Source organism: Panthera leo, chromosome B1 (genome assembly GCF_018350215.1).
Source record: "Panthera leo isolate Ple1 chromosome B1, P.leo_Ple1_pat1.1, whole genome shotgun sequence".
NCBI classification, from domain to species: Eukaryota; Metazoa; Chordata; class Mammalia; order Carnivora; family Felidae; genus Panthera; species Panthera leo.
Window position 1 is genome coordinate 21,486,796 of NC_056682.1, and position 13,587 is coordinate 21,500,382.

The 13,587-nt window shown below is 40.7% G+C and overlaps 1 protein-coding gene across 3 annotated transcripts in view; it reads right to left on the reverse strand.

Annotated features, from left to right (window-relative positions):
- Positions 1-1,286, reverse strand: part of MICU3 (mitochondrial calcium uptake family member 3) — a 107,652-nt gene extending 106,366 nt beyond the window's left edge. For all 3 annotated transcript variants that reach the window (XM_042934399.1, XM_042934398.1, XM_042934400.1), the window contains exon 1: positions 735-1,286. In XM_042934399.1, coding sequence (XP_042790333.1) covers positions 735-1,124 — 390 coding nt within the window. In that variant the 5' untranslated portion in view covers positions 1,125-1,286. The remainder of the gene's footprint in view (positions 1-734) is intronic.
- Positions 1,287-13,587: the final 12,301 nt, after the last annotated feature.

Here is a 13,587-nt window from a genome sequence, read left to right on the forward strand (position 1 = left end):
CCTTTACTCACTTGTCTTACTCTCTCATCTTTACCTTATATTATTAATGACATAATGATACTTGAACATTTCCATTTGAAGATCTTCTGTAGGAGTTAGCTTCATTCAGTTTCCTATTTGTGCTGTCCTATACTTAAAAGAATTTCTGTCTTGAGGACGGAATTGGGGGGCCGGAAGTAGAATACCCTTGGGACTACTAAACTGCTATACAATAATGCAGCCGCTCCTAAGACCTCAGACCACTGCTTCAAAGCTCCTCCTACGGCACTGGACCTCCTGGATCATTTGCTGTTGTCTGGCCCAGCCTGACAGTTCCTATCTCTCAAATACCCAGCTCCCCACTTTCTGCCTGTTGACTTCTTGGCGGCCGTTTTCTCGTTTTATTTTGTCTTGGTTTGAGGTTTTGGTTGGCAGGTGGTACCTGCAGCCACCTTTAAGGTCCTGGCCTCGATGGCAGCATCATCTGTATCTTCCCAACAGCTGGGTGACCAACCCCTGGGCTGCCCGCCTGGCCTAGGTCTCAGTCTCACTCACAGGAGGTCCCCGTCTGCGGCCGCAGAGCTCACGCTGCCACAACCTCCGATGTCCGGTGTCACAGGGGCCCACAGTCCCCAGCGCACCGAGCATGACTGTCACACGTCCCCTCCCCGAGCTCAGGTGGAACACCTGGGGGCCCTACCCTCCAGCGTCACCTTCGGGGCAGCCCCAGAGCGCGCACGCGCTCACGCACCTACCGTTTCCTTGGCAGCCGCCACGGGGATGGGAATCAGCCCCCGGCCGCGGGGCGGGTCCTCCGGCTCTGAGGCCGAGCTCTCCGAGGGGCGCTCGAGGGCGGGTGTCCAGGCGGAGTCGGCCCTAGGGTCCCCGTACAGCTGGTAGCACACGAGGCCGACCAGACCCCCGCCGGCTGCCGCCGCGATGCTCAGCTCCCCCCAGCGCCTCCGCCGCCTCCAAGCCGCCTCAGCCACAGCCCCCTCTTCCTCCTCCCGGCAGGAGAAGGGCCGGCCAGGCGGGCCCGGGGCTATGCCCGCCGGCCGCCCCCACGCCCCTGGGAAGGGATGGTGAGGGGAGGGCGGAGGCGGGAGCCGCGGCGGCGGCCACAGGAGCCTCCGCAGTGCAGCCATTGCGGGAGCTGCCCGCACCAGAACTAGGAGCGGGCGGGAGAGGAGGGCGGGGGGGCGCCGAAACCTCGCGAGAAGTCGGTGTGCGGAGGTTCGATGCTGCCCGAGAGCGACCCCTACAAACGTGCGGCCTGGGGTACCCTGTAGGGGGCCTTCAGCTGGGGCGACCGGGGGGTCTCCGGCCGCGAGATGCCGGCGAAGGGGGCGGATCCCGCCTACTCCTCCGCCCGGCACTCGGGTCTCCACCCCGCAGTCACAAATAACTGCGCCTGCCCCCCGGCAGCACCTGACTGCGCGAGAACCCAACACCGCAGGCTACGGCCAAGTCAGCAGAACTTAAAAGAGCCCTCGTGGGCGAGGGTGTCCAGGCGTCCTTCCGCTACCTTGGCCCTTTGCCTTGGCACGCCGGGGTGGGTCTTGGATCGTCGGTAGCACCCCTCGGAGAAAGTCAAGGCCCCTGACAGGTCACGAAGAATTTGCAGTTGCACCTTCAGGTGTAAAATAAAAAAGAAGCGTGGCTCAAGTCGTCAAGATGGCAGATTAAGTCAAAGGCTGTTTTGACTACACGATGACAGATTCTGGACTTTTAATGGGGGGAATGCTAACGATTTTTAGTTAGGGTTAATAGGTGTTGTTGTTGTTTTTTAAACATTACCATACCTTAATCCAACAAATCAGAAGTGTCTTGAAAAATACCCTTTTGTGAGGAGGCTGTTGGTATAAATATAAAAGAATAAGTGTGATTGTGTCATCTATTTTTGTTAATTGCTATACAAGTTGGTTTGCTACACTGGCAGTGTCACTATTGTGAGAAAGTGTATGTGACATTCTCATCGCTTCCCCGCCCCTGAGCCCAATTTTGGCAGGCTGAGTAATGCTAGCTGTGGTCTCTAGACTCTGGAATGGTGCCAGGATCCCTTAAAATATTCTGGGTCTAAGGGTGTAAATGACAAAATCCAGTTGTCTCAATTGAACTGCGGTCCAAAGGGAATTAGATCAGTTGATTCAGGCAATTCTTATAAAGACTAAGGGCAAACAAAATGAGATTTTCTGACACAAAGCCTGCTATTCCCATTTCCCATGAACCCCTTGCCTATAAGTAATCCATAAGATACACCTCAGTAATATCTTGTTTTAATGCAGGCTAATGGAATTTTCTTAAAGTCACTAAACAGAAAAATCCTCTGTAGCAGATGAACAAAAACATGCTTATGTTAGGATGCTATCACGTTATGTTTCTTTTACTTCTATCCTGTAGTTCTTCAATAATGCTGTGAGGAAGGCTCAGTGCCTCCTTGTATTATCACCAAGATTCCTTCAATTCCTGCCTTCTCTGAATTTTGGGAAATTTTAGTATTCCTAAAGAAACATTTACTCTGTGGATATATAACACAGTTCTTTTTCTGGCATTGTTTACTTTGAACTGAACACAATTTCCGGATTTCCTCATAAATTTCCAACAGGGCCTAATGGCAGAATTCTTGGACAGACTGATGAATTTTTATTGCCTGCATATTAAAAGCCGAAGAGCTCTAAGGGGAATTAAGGTGGTAACACAGTAGCATCATATTACAGATCAGGAAAATGACAGAAAGTCTCCATCTACGCACTTCAAGTACGCATATATGTTCTTTCTTGCTCAAATAAATTTAATATAGCCCCTGCAAGTCATTTCTCTGGCTAGAAACCAAGTTCCGCTGTGAGAGGTGCTGGATTTAGGTTTGTCAAGTATCTGCAGGGCTTTGGATAGAGCTCTCTCTGTATGCAAAAATTCTTCTGTTTATAACTGTCCACAATACTTTCCCTCGAAAAGCAAAATTTCTTTTTTTTAAGTTTATATATGTATTTTGAGAGAGAGAGCACGAGTGGAGTGGGGGCAGAGAGAGAAGGAGAGAGAATTCCAAACGGGCTCTGAACTGCCAGTGCAGAGCCCGACACGGGGTTCAAACTTATGAACTGAGAGGTCATGACCTGAACCAAAATCCAGAGTCAGACGATGAACCAACTGAGCCACCCAGGTGCCCCTCTTCAAATTTTGTCAATTCTCCTGCACGTTAATGATATCCAAAGATGTCCCTACTCCACAGTGAGAGTCTACACATTCAAAAAAACATTCATTTATGTTCACTATGGTCTAAGCAGAAAGAAATGTTCTGAAGCATTTTTAAATGTTTACAACAGCAGGGATCAAGCCAAAAGAAGGTTTTTCAAGGAAGCATATTTATCAATATAGAGTGATAAACTAGCCAGCAAAAGATTTGGACTCTTGATTTTGCTGTCTCAGTAATATAACCTTATAATGCTTTGGAAGACACAGTTTCCTATACAATAATAGAATTGAATAGGTGATCACCTTCCAAGCTCATGGTCCGAATTAACCAAAATGCTCCAAGCATACCAGTAAAGCATATATAAATACTTCAGAGCATTTTTCACATGTCATTTCTCTTTTCAAAACCTACAACTGCCCTACAATTGCTTTACTACTTCCCTATTAAAATTCCATACTATCACCTAGTTATTTTAACTTTTCACTACTTTTTAAATTGCAAAAAAATGAGTGACTTTTACATTTTGGAAATGTGAACTTTAAGTGTAATATGTGTCATGCCTAGGCAGAAATGTCTTGCTTAACAAAACTCCTATTAAAATATTCCTCTCACCTTATGTTACTCACTCTGAACACTGAAATCTTGACTAGTTAAAAAAAGGAGCAGTTTTATCTAAGGTTCTACATCGGGGCATACGAGCCCCCTACCAGCAGGTGCACTCAATTCCGACAGAGGGAAGCTACCAGCCAAAGAGCAAAGCTTCAGGAAGTCCCTTGTCTCTTGGGAAAGTTGTCATACATATTGTCCCCATCTTCAGGTACAATTAACAAATTTAAAGGAGAAAGTGGTGGGAGAGATGTGTTTTCTGGGGTCACAGTGTTTTCTTGGTCTTTGGTCTTCATGGGGCTAGCCACTAGGAGTCTGGAACTCCATTCTTCAGCATCCAGTGCTATGAAAACAAATGACCCAAGTCACTAAGGGTCTGTTTTTTCTTTTGACTGTCTTCTACCCCCAAAGACAAACTGACAGCGTTTTGTCCCCTGTTTTCCCCCTTGGTCTAAACTAAGCTGTGTCTACGTTCTATTAGGCCAGAGCATGTATTTAGTCCAGCTGCTGGCACAGAGTAGGGCCTCAATAAATGTTTATTAAATGAAGAAGGGAATTTTTTATCGTTGTAGGGGGAAGAGGCCAAGATGGAAAGGCAATTCAGAAGACAAGGAAATAAGTACTTCATCGGAGGCTAAAGGAGCTGATAAACCAAGTTGCATATCTGGAAATACAATTAATGCAAACAGAAGACCGAAAGGAGAAAGCAAGGGGTTGGCAAGGAAGGATCAGAGATAGAGTGTGGTTGTGGAGAAGGGTTGATTTGGGAATAATAAAATTTGTGATTTGAAGTCCTCCTTGTACATATCATATTTTGGCATAATCCTGCTGGACTTCAAGCCTTAAAGCAACAGGGTTCCATCAGATTCTTTTGGTCTTCTGAGGAATCCCAGCACGATCCATGGCTGAAGGTCAGTGAATTGACCTTGATACTTCCTTTCCTTTTTGTTATTACAGATCTCACTGGTGACAACAACCAAGCTGTCAGTTGTACACATTTAAGTTCTTAACTTTAAGACAAGAAATAAGCCCACTTTGACTATTATATCTGTCCAGGCTGATTTATATAGTTTCTGACTTTATATGATTTCCAGGGTCTTTGCCAAGTGTCTCACTGTTCAATTCTTGCTGTTTTTGTCCTCCATTGGGTGGCAAGAACTTGTTTTCTTATATATTTGGGAAACAAGGAATAGCTGCTCAGACCTGCTATTAGCAAAGCCTTCTCGTGCCTGAAAATAAGTGAGGCCTTTCTCAGTTGCCCCATAGTCATTTCCATGCCTTATAGTGATCGAAACTTCTCTGCCCATTAAAAGCTGTCTTCTGAAAGAGAATACCCTCAGAGCAATATAATGACCATCCATTACACAAGCATGACTAATAATACAATCTTTCTAAAACTGTTGGCAGTAACTACAAGAGTTGAACACATGTATACCCTATCACCCATTAATTTCACTCATAGGTGAAACACTCAACAGAAATAAATATTTATTTGTACCCAAAGACACATAGAGAGATAGTAGTAAGGGGCCAAAGACTAAAACGTCTCCACATGTTTATCAACAGTGGCCTAGATATGGTTTCTATCTTTATTTTTTATTTTTATTATTTTTTGGATTTGGTTTTTAAAAGTGTGGTGTTTTCAAACACAACTGAATGCTATGTAGCAGTGGAAATTACTGAGCGGCCACTACATGCATTCATGTCGATGAGTTTCACAAACAGAAAGTTGAGTCAAAGAAGGTGAGCACAAAAGATTCAAGTATATTATTCCATTTATAATGTTCAAAAACAATAACAATATATACATATACATACATACACACACGTGGTATAAGAAATCATGATAGTGGTTTCCTCTGATGCAGAGAAGTAACTAGAAAATGGCTAAGTGGGATTCTGGAGTTCTGTTCATATTTTATTTCTTGATCTTGATGCAGAGTAGACAGTGTTTTCACCCTGAAAATTCATAAATCTGTCTACTTATAATTTGTATATACTTTTAATGCGTCTTATACTTCAATAAAAAGTTTATATGAAATAAAAAGTAGATTTTCTTCCTAATGCTCTTACATGAATGTGTTATATACTAGAGGACTGGCTCAATTATGAAGGGTTGATTGATGAGTTGGAAATTAATGGAAAAGGTAGATAATTTTGATATAGCCTGAAGAGATTTAACCAAGGAGTATCTTACTAAAAGGCTTTTAGTGCCTGAAAACCTTTAAGAAGATGCTCAGTAGATATTTTCCTTATTTGCTAAGAAAATACCAAAACAAGAACTTTAAGCCACAACTCAGTGTTTTACCTTCTTTGACTTATAACACTTTCTCCTGTACAATGTCCATATGGACAGACCCAGTAGGTATCTGGTGGTACAACCACTATATACCCTTGTCTCTGGCTCTGATCCCAAACTGTCAGGTGTTGGATGGGAAATTGCTGAAAAGGCAGATAACCAAACAGAAGGGCAGCCTTCAGAACAGATGGGAAGATCAACACCAAGAGGGGACCATCAGAGAAATCAAATATAGCATAAAGTAAGTCCATATACATACATACAGAAGCTTAGTGAGATGGCAAACCAGTTTCATTTCTTGCCAAAGCCAATCGATTGGTATTGCTTATGCAGAACACTGTGCTGAGCAAAATTTTCAGATCAGGGCCAGAATTCACAGGAAGAAGTACGTTGGTAAATGAATATGTCTGTGCAAAGCAGGCTATCAGATTGGGCTGAGCTGTGTTATGGGACCACCTTGGTTTCCTTGCAACTCTCTAATCAGAGAAGACAGTATAAATAATAGAACAGAAAAAGTGGAAAATGTTTAAATGTTTCTGTAATATGCATGTGAACATTTTATATTTGCCCTTGAAAGATTTAGCAGACTGAAAAGAATGTAGAGATAGATTGATCTGGAAAGTTTGTAAACTTATAAAGTTCTTAGGGGTAGGCTGGGGAGTACCGACTGGAAACTGTCAAAAGAAATCTGATATAGAAACCCCCCAATACAAAGTAAATAACAGCAGAATGTTTCCAGCTGAACATAGGAGGGTGTTCAGACGTTGTGAACTTAAAGCCTCCTTCTAAACTCCCATAGCCAGGCCTGAAACATTTCTGTAAAATCTTAAACCTTAAAAACCACTAAAATGTCTGCAGTTTTAACTTTTTTCTGATGAAGAAATTGAGAGACTGTCAGTTAAAGAATCTTCTCTGGGTCACACAATCAGGACTTGCACCTTGATATTCTGCCCTACATCTATATAGTTTCTATACTGGAATCAGAAACAGAATTTGAAACAGTTTATTTTTTTTAAGGCACATTAACTTGCAAGAAATACAAAGAAATGTCACTAGTTCAAATAAAGACATATTTTTAGGATAAAATCATATCGCCCCAGGGAAAAGTGGTATTGAGTCTCAGGAAGTATGGTAACTAGATCAGCTCTAGAGACCTATGTAGTGAGACCTACGTGGTCCACTGCTATGAACATGAGTAGTACATTGTCATAAAGAATTTCCACTATACACATAGAAAGATATAATAGCTATAGAAAAATAATTGGGAAGTGATAAGTGTTTAGTACTTGTTACCTTTGATTTAATACAATGTATCTAATTGTAAGTTTATATATTTTAATTTTTAATAATGTCTCGACCTCTAACAACTGGCTCACTAAATTCCCGAAAATTTAATAATCAGTTCTATCAAGCTGGATAGTTCTATCAAGCTGGATTCGGCACACTAGTAGTGGGCACCTAATGATGACCACATCCGTTAGCGTGTTTGGGAGTTTTGAAGACCGATGTTTCACACAGAAGGAAACACCATGAATAGGACATAAGACTAAGCCAAAGAAAGAAAAAAAAAAAAGTTGAATTAAAAATTTACCTTTAGCCACAAACAGCAAATTAATTGACCCATGTTTTAGCCAGTAGGGGTTAACAACTTTCCTTCCCTTCTTGGGGTTATTAATTGGTTTCAGTCAACCTATATAAAGATATTACTATGGAATTATTTTTACTCTTTGCAATTAATTATATTTGCTGTTCCAAAGACTTGAAGTTGAAGAATCATCCTGGGTCTGGATGGCAACAACTGACTACCCAGAACCAGCTGGAGACCACTTTTCTTTTTTAAATTGAATATAATTGACACACAACGTTCCATTAGTTTCAGTATACAACATAGTGATTGGACAAGTCTGTATGCTATGCTGCGCCCATCACAAGTGTAGCAACCATCTGTCACATCCAATGCTATGCCATTGACTGTATTTTCCATGCTGTACCTCTTAGCTCCATGGCTTATTTATTCCATAACTAGAAACCTGTCTCTCTGCCCCCGTTTGCCAATTTTGTCCATCCCCCCTCCCTGCCCCTCTGGCAACCGTCAGATTATTTGGGTGGAGGTTACTCTTTGTTTTTTTTTGAAGGGAGGAGGTGGAGACCACTCTTGAGCTGAGTCTGCAACTCTCCAGTTAAAACGCTGTGCATTTAACAGCTGATACCCAGTAAGAATCAGCTCTGATCTTACCAGCTAATTAGATCTTGCTTTATGTTAATGTTAATCTTCAGGTTTGATCAAAATATATTATTTCAAATTTACAATACAGTAATATAATACATCTAAAGAATACCTAATATTTATTGCACTTAAAATTTATATTTTGTCCACAGGAAGGTAGTGATACTTAAGCCAAAGTAATCAAGTGATTTAGGTCACCATGCAATATCTTTTTCTGTTAAAATAAATCAGTGTGCCTCAAACACTGGAGACTGATCTAAAAACTAAAAGTCTGAAAATATGGGTGTTCATAAGTTCCTTGGCAATGAAGCATATCAAAACTCTTGCCCTTTGGAAAGGATTGCAATTTTTTCAAGATTGTTGCAAACATTCTGTTCAGGAACCTGTAAACCTCAGACCACCACATCAAGGGAAATGAAATGAACCTTTCACTTGATGATAAGACTTTGTAGAAAACCACTCCATGAGCTGCTCTAACATCATCATGCAGGTGCATGGGTCTCCTTCAACAAATTATTCCAGATTAAGTAGGTCTGTTCCTCCATCCTTCCAGTGTCATGTAAGGAAACCATATTTGATTAGAATTTTATTGTGTGTGGTATTTGTTTCAGGGCATATGCTTTGATCAAAACCTATGTAGTGGAGACCTGTGTTCTATGATATCTAGAATTAATCATTGACCTCTTGACTATGGCTAACTATAATAATTACACGGATTTATTAAACATCTATGTGCCTGTGAAGAGTTTGTCCCTAGAGTGAATTTTAAATAAAGAGAAACATCAAATGATGATGACAACAGTGTGTGAAACTCAAAGTCATTATCCAACCCATGCACTTTTTCAAACTGAAAATGAACCATATGAAGAAGGATGAACTAAAAGTCAGGGTAATAGAGCAACTCGTCATTAAGTCTTTTAAAAGTGAAAACAAATGAGAAATGAATTTCAGAACATTTTGTGAATGCTCCTTTCTTCTTATTTCCAAGTCTGCAGATGAAAATTAATTTTCTTCTAACCTTTTTCTGATAACTATGAAGGACTCCTATGACATCCAGCTAGAAGAGGCCATGTTAAAACATGGAACTAGAGCCTTGGAAGAGAGGCCTTAAAGGTGGTAACTGACCATGACACAGCTTTGCATTGAAATTTAGTTGAGCTTTAAATGTGATATTAATTTAAAAAAATCATACTTTGAAAGACAGTTTACATATGCTGTAAGTGGATTATGTTAGAGACAAAAATAGTAAGTCACATATAATGGGAACTTGCAGATACATCTACAGAAATTATGTTTAAGGGAATTTCAGAAGTTGGAATCTCACGTATACAGAAAAATATCATTATCTACATATTTCTTTTGATAAAATGTCAGTGTTTGAGTTTCATCATTAGAACCTTTCTTATCTTCTTTGAAGTTCTGGTTTCAAGAAAAGGAGAATTAAAAAAAATTTTTTTTTAATGTTTATTTATTTTTGACAGAGAGAGAGACAGAGCATGAGCAGGGGAGGGGCAGAGAGAGAGAGGGAGACTCAGAATCTGAAGCAGGCTCCAGGCTCTGAGCTGTCAGCACAGAGCCCGACAGGGGGCTTGAACCACAGACCGCGAGATGATGACCTGAGCTGGAGTGGGACACTCAACTGACTGAGCCACCCAGGCACTCCAAGAAGAGAATTTAAATGATTTAAAGAGAGGGGCGTCTGGGTGACTCAGTCAGTTAAGCATCTGACTTTGGCTCAGGTCATGATCTCATGGTTCGGTTTGTGAGTTTGAGCCCTTGTTGGGCTCTGAGCCTGGATCTTGCTTCAGATTCTGCGTCTTCTCTCTCTGTTCCTCCTCCTCTCATGCTCTGTCTCTATCTCTCAAAAATAAGTAAACGTTAAAAATTTTTTTTAATGATTTGAAGAGAGAGGTTTGTGAAAATTAATCTTTACAGCAAAGCTACTGAATTTTCTTTTTCAATTAAATTTTACCTTGAAACTTGGATAACAATCATAAAATGTTAGATTGAATGGGACCATAGAGATAATTTAGTCTAAGGCCTGAGTGTTAGAGAGGAGGAAACTGTTTGGGTCATGCCTTACTGGGACATATTTCCGGATCTGGCTTCTGTCCGCTTCTCCTCCTTTCTTTGGCATTTCCTAACAGGACTCTGCTTAGGTGTAACTTCTTCTAAATGCTTCCCAGTTCCAAGGCCAGTTTAGCCTAACCTGCTATGTGCTTTCAACGAAGTACTCTGAACTTCCTCCTCATAGTATCATTGTTATACTGTTTTCCTTTACTTGTTTACATCAGCCAGCTAGACCATAAGCAGCAGGAAGATAGAGATTGGGTTTTGCCTTTTACCAAACACAGACTGTACCTGTTGTGTAGTAAGAACTTATATATTTTTTGGGTGCCTAGGTGGCTCAGTCGGTTAAGCGTCCAACTCTTGACTTTGGCTCAGCTCATGATTCCGGGGTTGTGGGATCAAGCCTCAGGCTGCTTGGAATTCCCTCTCTCCCTTTCCCTCTGCCCCTTTCATGTTCATGCTCTATCTTAAAATAAACACACTTAGAAAAAGAACATATATTTTTTAATGAAAGACAAATACTTGTTTTTATAAAATTACAAAAAAATCCATGCAAATTTAACATGAATAGAGGTTCTTTCTTTAGGATAATAAAGAATAAAGGTATGAATTAAATTATTGGTGCGGGTGCCTGGGTGGTTCAGTTGGTTAAGCGTCCGACTCTTGATTATGGTTCAGGTCATGATCCCAGGATCGTGGGATCCCTCAGTGTGGAGGCTTCTCGGGATCCTCTCTCTCTCTCCTTCTGCCCTCTCCTCTGCTTGCATTCTCTCTCTCTCTCTCTCAAATTAAAAAAAAAGTAAAAAAAAAATTATTGGTCAACATTCAGAAAAACAGGCCAATAAACTAGTTTCAATGATTGTCCTGAAAAAAACATTCCGGTTGTTACAGCTCATTAGTATTTACATTGATAACTTTGAGGAAATAGTCGTGGATCTGAGTTTACTGAAGTCAATCATAAAAGGCTGCCGTCCGAACTTTTCATCTCTTATTTCCAAAACCCACAGGGAGGCTATTTGCTGCTGTGATCGTGTGTTTTGGGTGTAGATTCTGACACACGCAGGTTTAAGGGTGTTAAAATTCTCAAAGAACTGTTGTTCTTACTTGTCTGGTATGACAGCAACCTACTCGCAACGTAGTTGTTCCTTGCTATTTACTCGACTCTGCTCCCTGTCCTTGAACTCCTTCTCAATTTCATCGCCAGCTAGAAACTTATAGCCTTGTTCGCAAGAATAGCCGGAGTCAAATAGTTTCAGCGTCAACACTTCACGGGTTCCTGACAGCTGTACAGTATGTGCTGAGCTGCATTTTATTCCTGCTAAGATTATTGACACCTTCACAGTTTTTCTGTGTTTTTTTTTTTTTTTTTTATCTTCGCCAATGACACGCTCGTTATAATTGTGCCGTTTTCTGTTTTCATTTTTTGGAAGGGAGACTTGCAGGAGGAATTTACCAACAGTATGACTAGAAGCTGAAGTGAAACTTGGCAGCATTCATTCTTGTCTATCAAGGTCCCTGTTGGCCTTACCAAGGGTCTCGCAGCGTGTGTACCCACACCGTCCTCTAGTGGCTGACCCCATGGGAGACCAGCTGCCTCTCTGCCACTGTGGTGAGAACGGTCCTTTCCCTCAGGGCATGGGTTTATGAGCAGAGATTATTATTTCTTAGGATAAAGAATATTTCTCCTAGCATGCTCGTGTTTTCTAACAGCCAAATTAAATTTTACACCATTGAATATACATTCTATGACTTAGAAGCTCTCAGGGGAAAATATAAAAATTAATTAAAACATCTAAGCAAGTCCTTCATGTTTTATGGAGAAATCTTCAGGTGTATATATCCATCAACCAATAGATATTTATCAAGTCTAAAAAAATATGCTAGGTGCTTTTGTAGGGGCTTGATATACATTAATGAACAAAAGAGACAAAGATCCCTGCCTGCAGGGACCATCCATTCTAGGATGAGGACCACGGTTAGGAATGTGTTGCCCTTTGGATGGACATTCAAACCAGATTGCATGTAAATGTGACGTATTTCAATAACTGTACTACTGGGACCTGTATTCTTGGCATTCAGTAATGTAATTGAGGTTTGCCTTGTCTTCTCTAACACGCCTTCAGGGCAGGGTGGAGGTAGCTGGCAACATGTCACCTGCACAGCTGGTACCAGAAGCATCGCTAGCCTCCCGTGTGCTAACTAACGCTGTGCGGAGTGACCGTTCTAGAAAGCTATTTACGTCTTCCTAAATTGTGTGCCAAAATGTCAGAAGTGCCTTTGAGCCCTCACTCCTCTCCCCTTCTCCCCATTCTCCTCTCTACTTCAGCACTTACTTAGCTCCAGTCCTCTGAGCAGTTTTTGCTCGCGGCAAGGCTCCAGTTCTGCAAAAACAGGACTGGTTATCGGAGGCCTCTAATTAGAGGAGAAAAATGGGTAAATAAAGCTTCAGTTACTCTTATCATATTACTTTGCTGGAAAGATATGAAATTTCAAGTTAGTTTAATTAATCACTTTTCCATTGTCTGTTGTTTCAAAAAGAATGTAATTCATCCATATAATTGATGTTACAATAAATTAAACTCTTGTATCTCCATGCTTATAATGGTGTGTTTTATTTCTAACTCATTCTAAGGAGAGACAATGAACAAACTCATTAATTATTTAAATCTATCGACTTCCTGAATTTTATGAATAGATTCTTTATTTGGAAGAGTGTCATTTTAAAAAAAAATCAGATTTTTGATGGTAATTTTATGCCGTCAAAAAATGCAATTCATTTGAATACTGATGATTTGATTTTTACTTATAATAATAATAATATTCTTTTGGTGTTCATGTGCATTATGTTTCAGTAGGACAAAACATATTCTATTTAAAATATTGTTTCTTTACTTTGAAAATGGAGAAATGAAAAACAAGATGCTTAGTGGCATCTGTGGATACATTCATAGTTAGGAGGTAATAAGCAATGGAAAAAAAAGCAACGATCATTATTTTTCTTAATCCACTCTGTAATCGCTGATTCTGGGAGGAACCAAATAAAGTAACGTGTACGAGTGATGATGTCAACTTGTATCACATTTTTTTTTTTAAATCAGGTATATTTCAGTTGCTCCAGAGAATCCACTTCTTTTACCTACTTGGGTATTTGCAGCAGGTTGGGTCGGAACAGCGTTGGAAATAGATGTGAACCATTTTAATTTTAATTAGGGT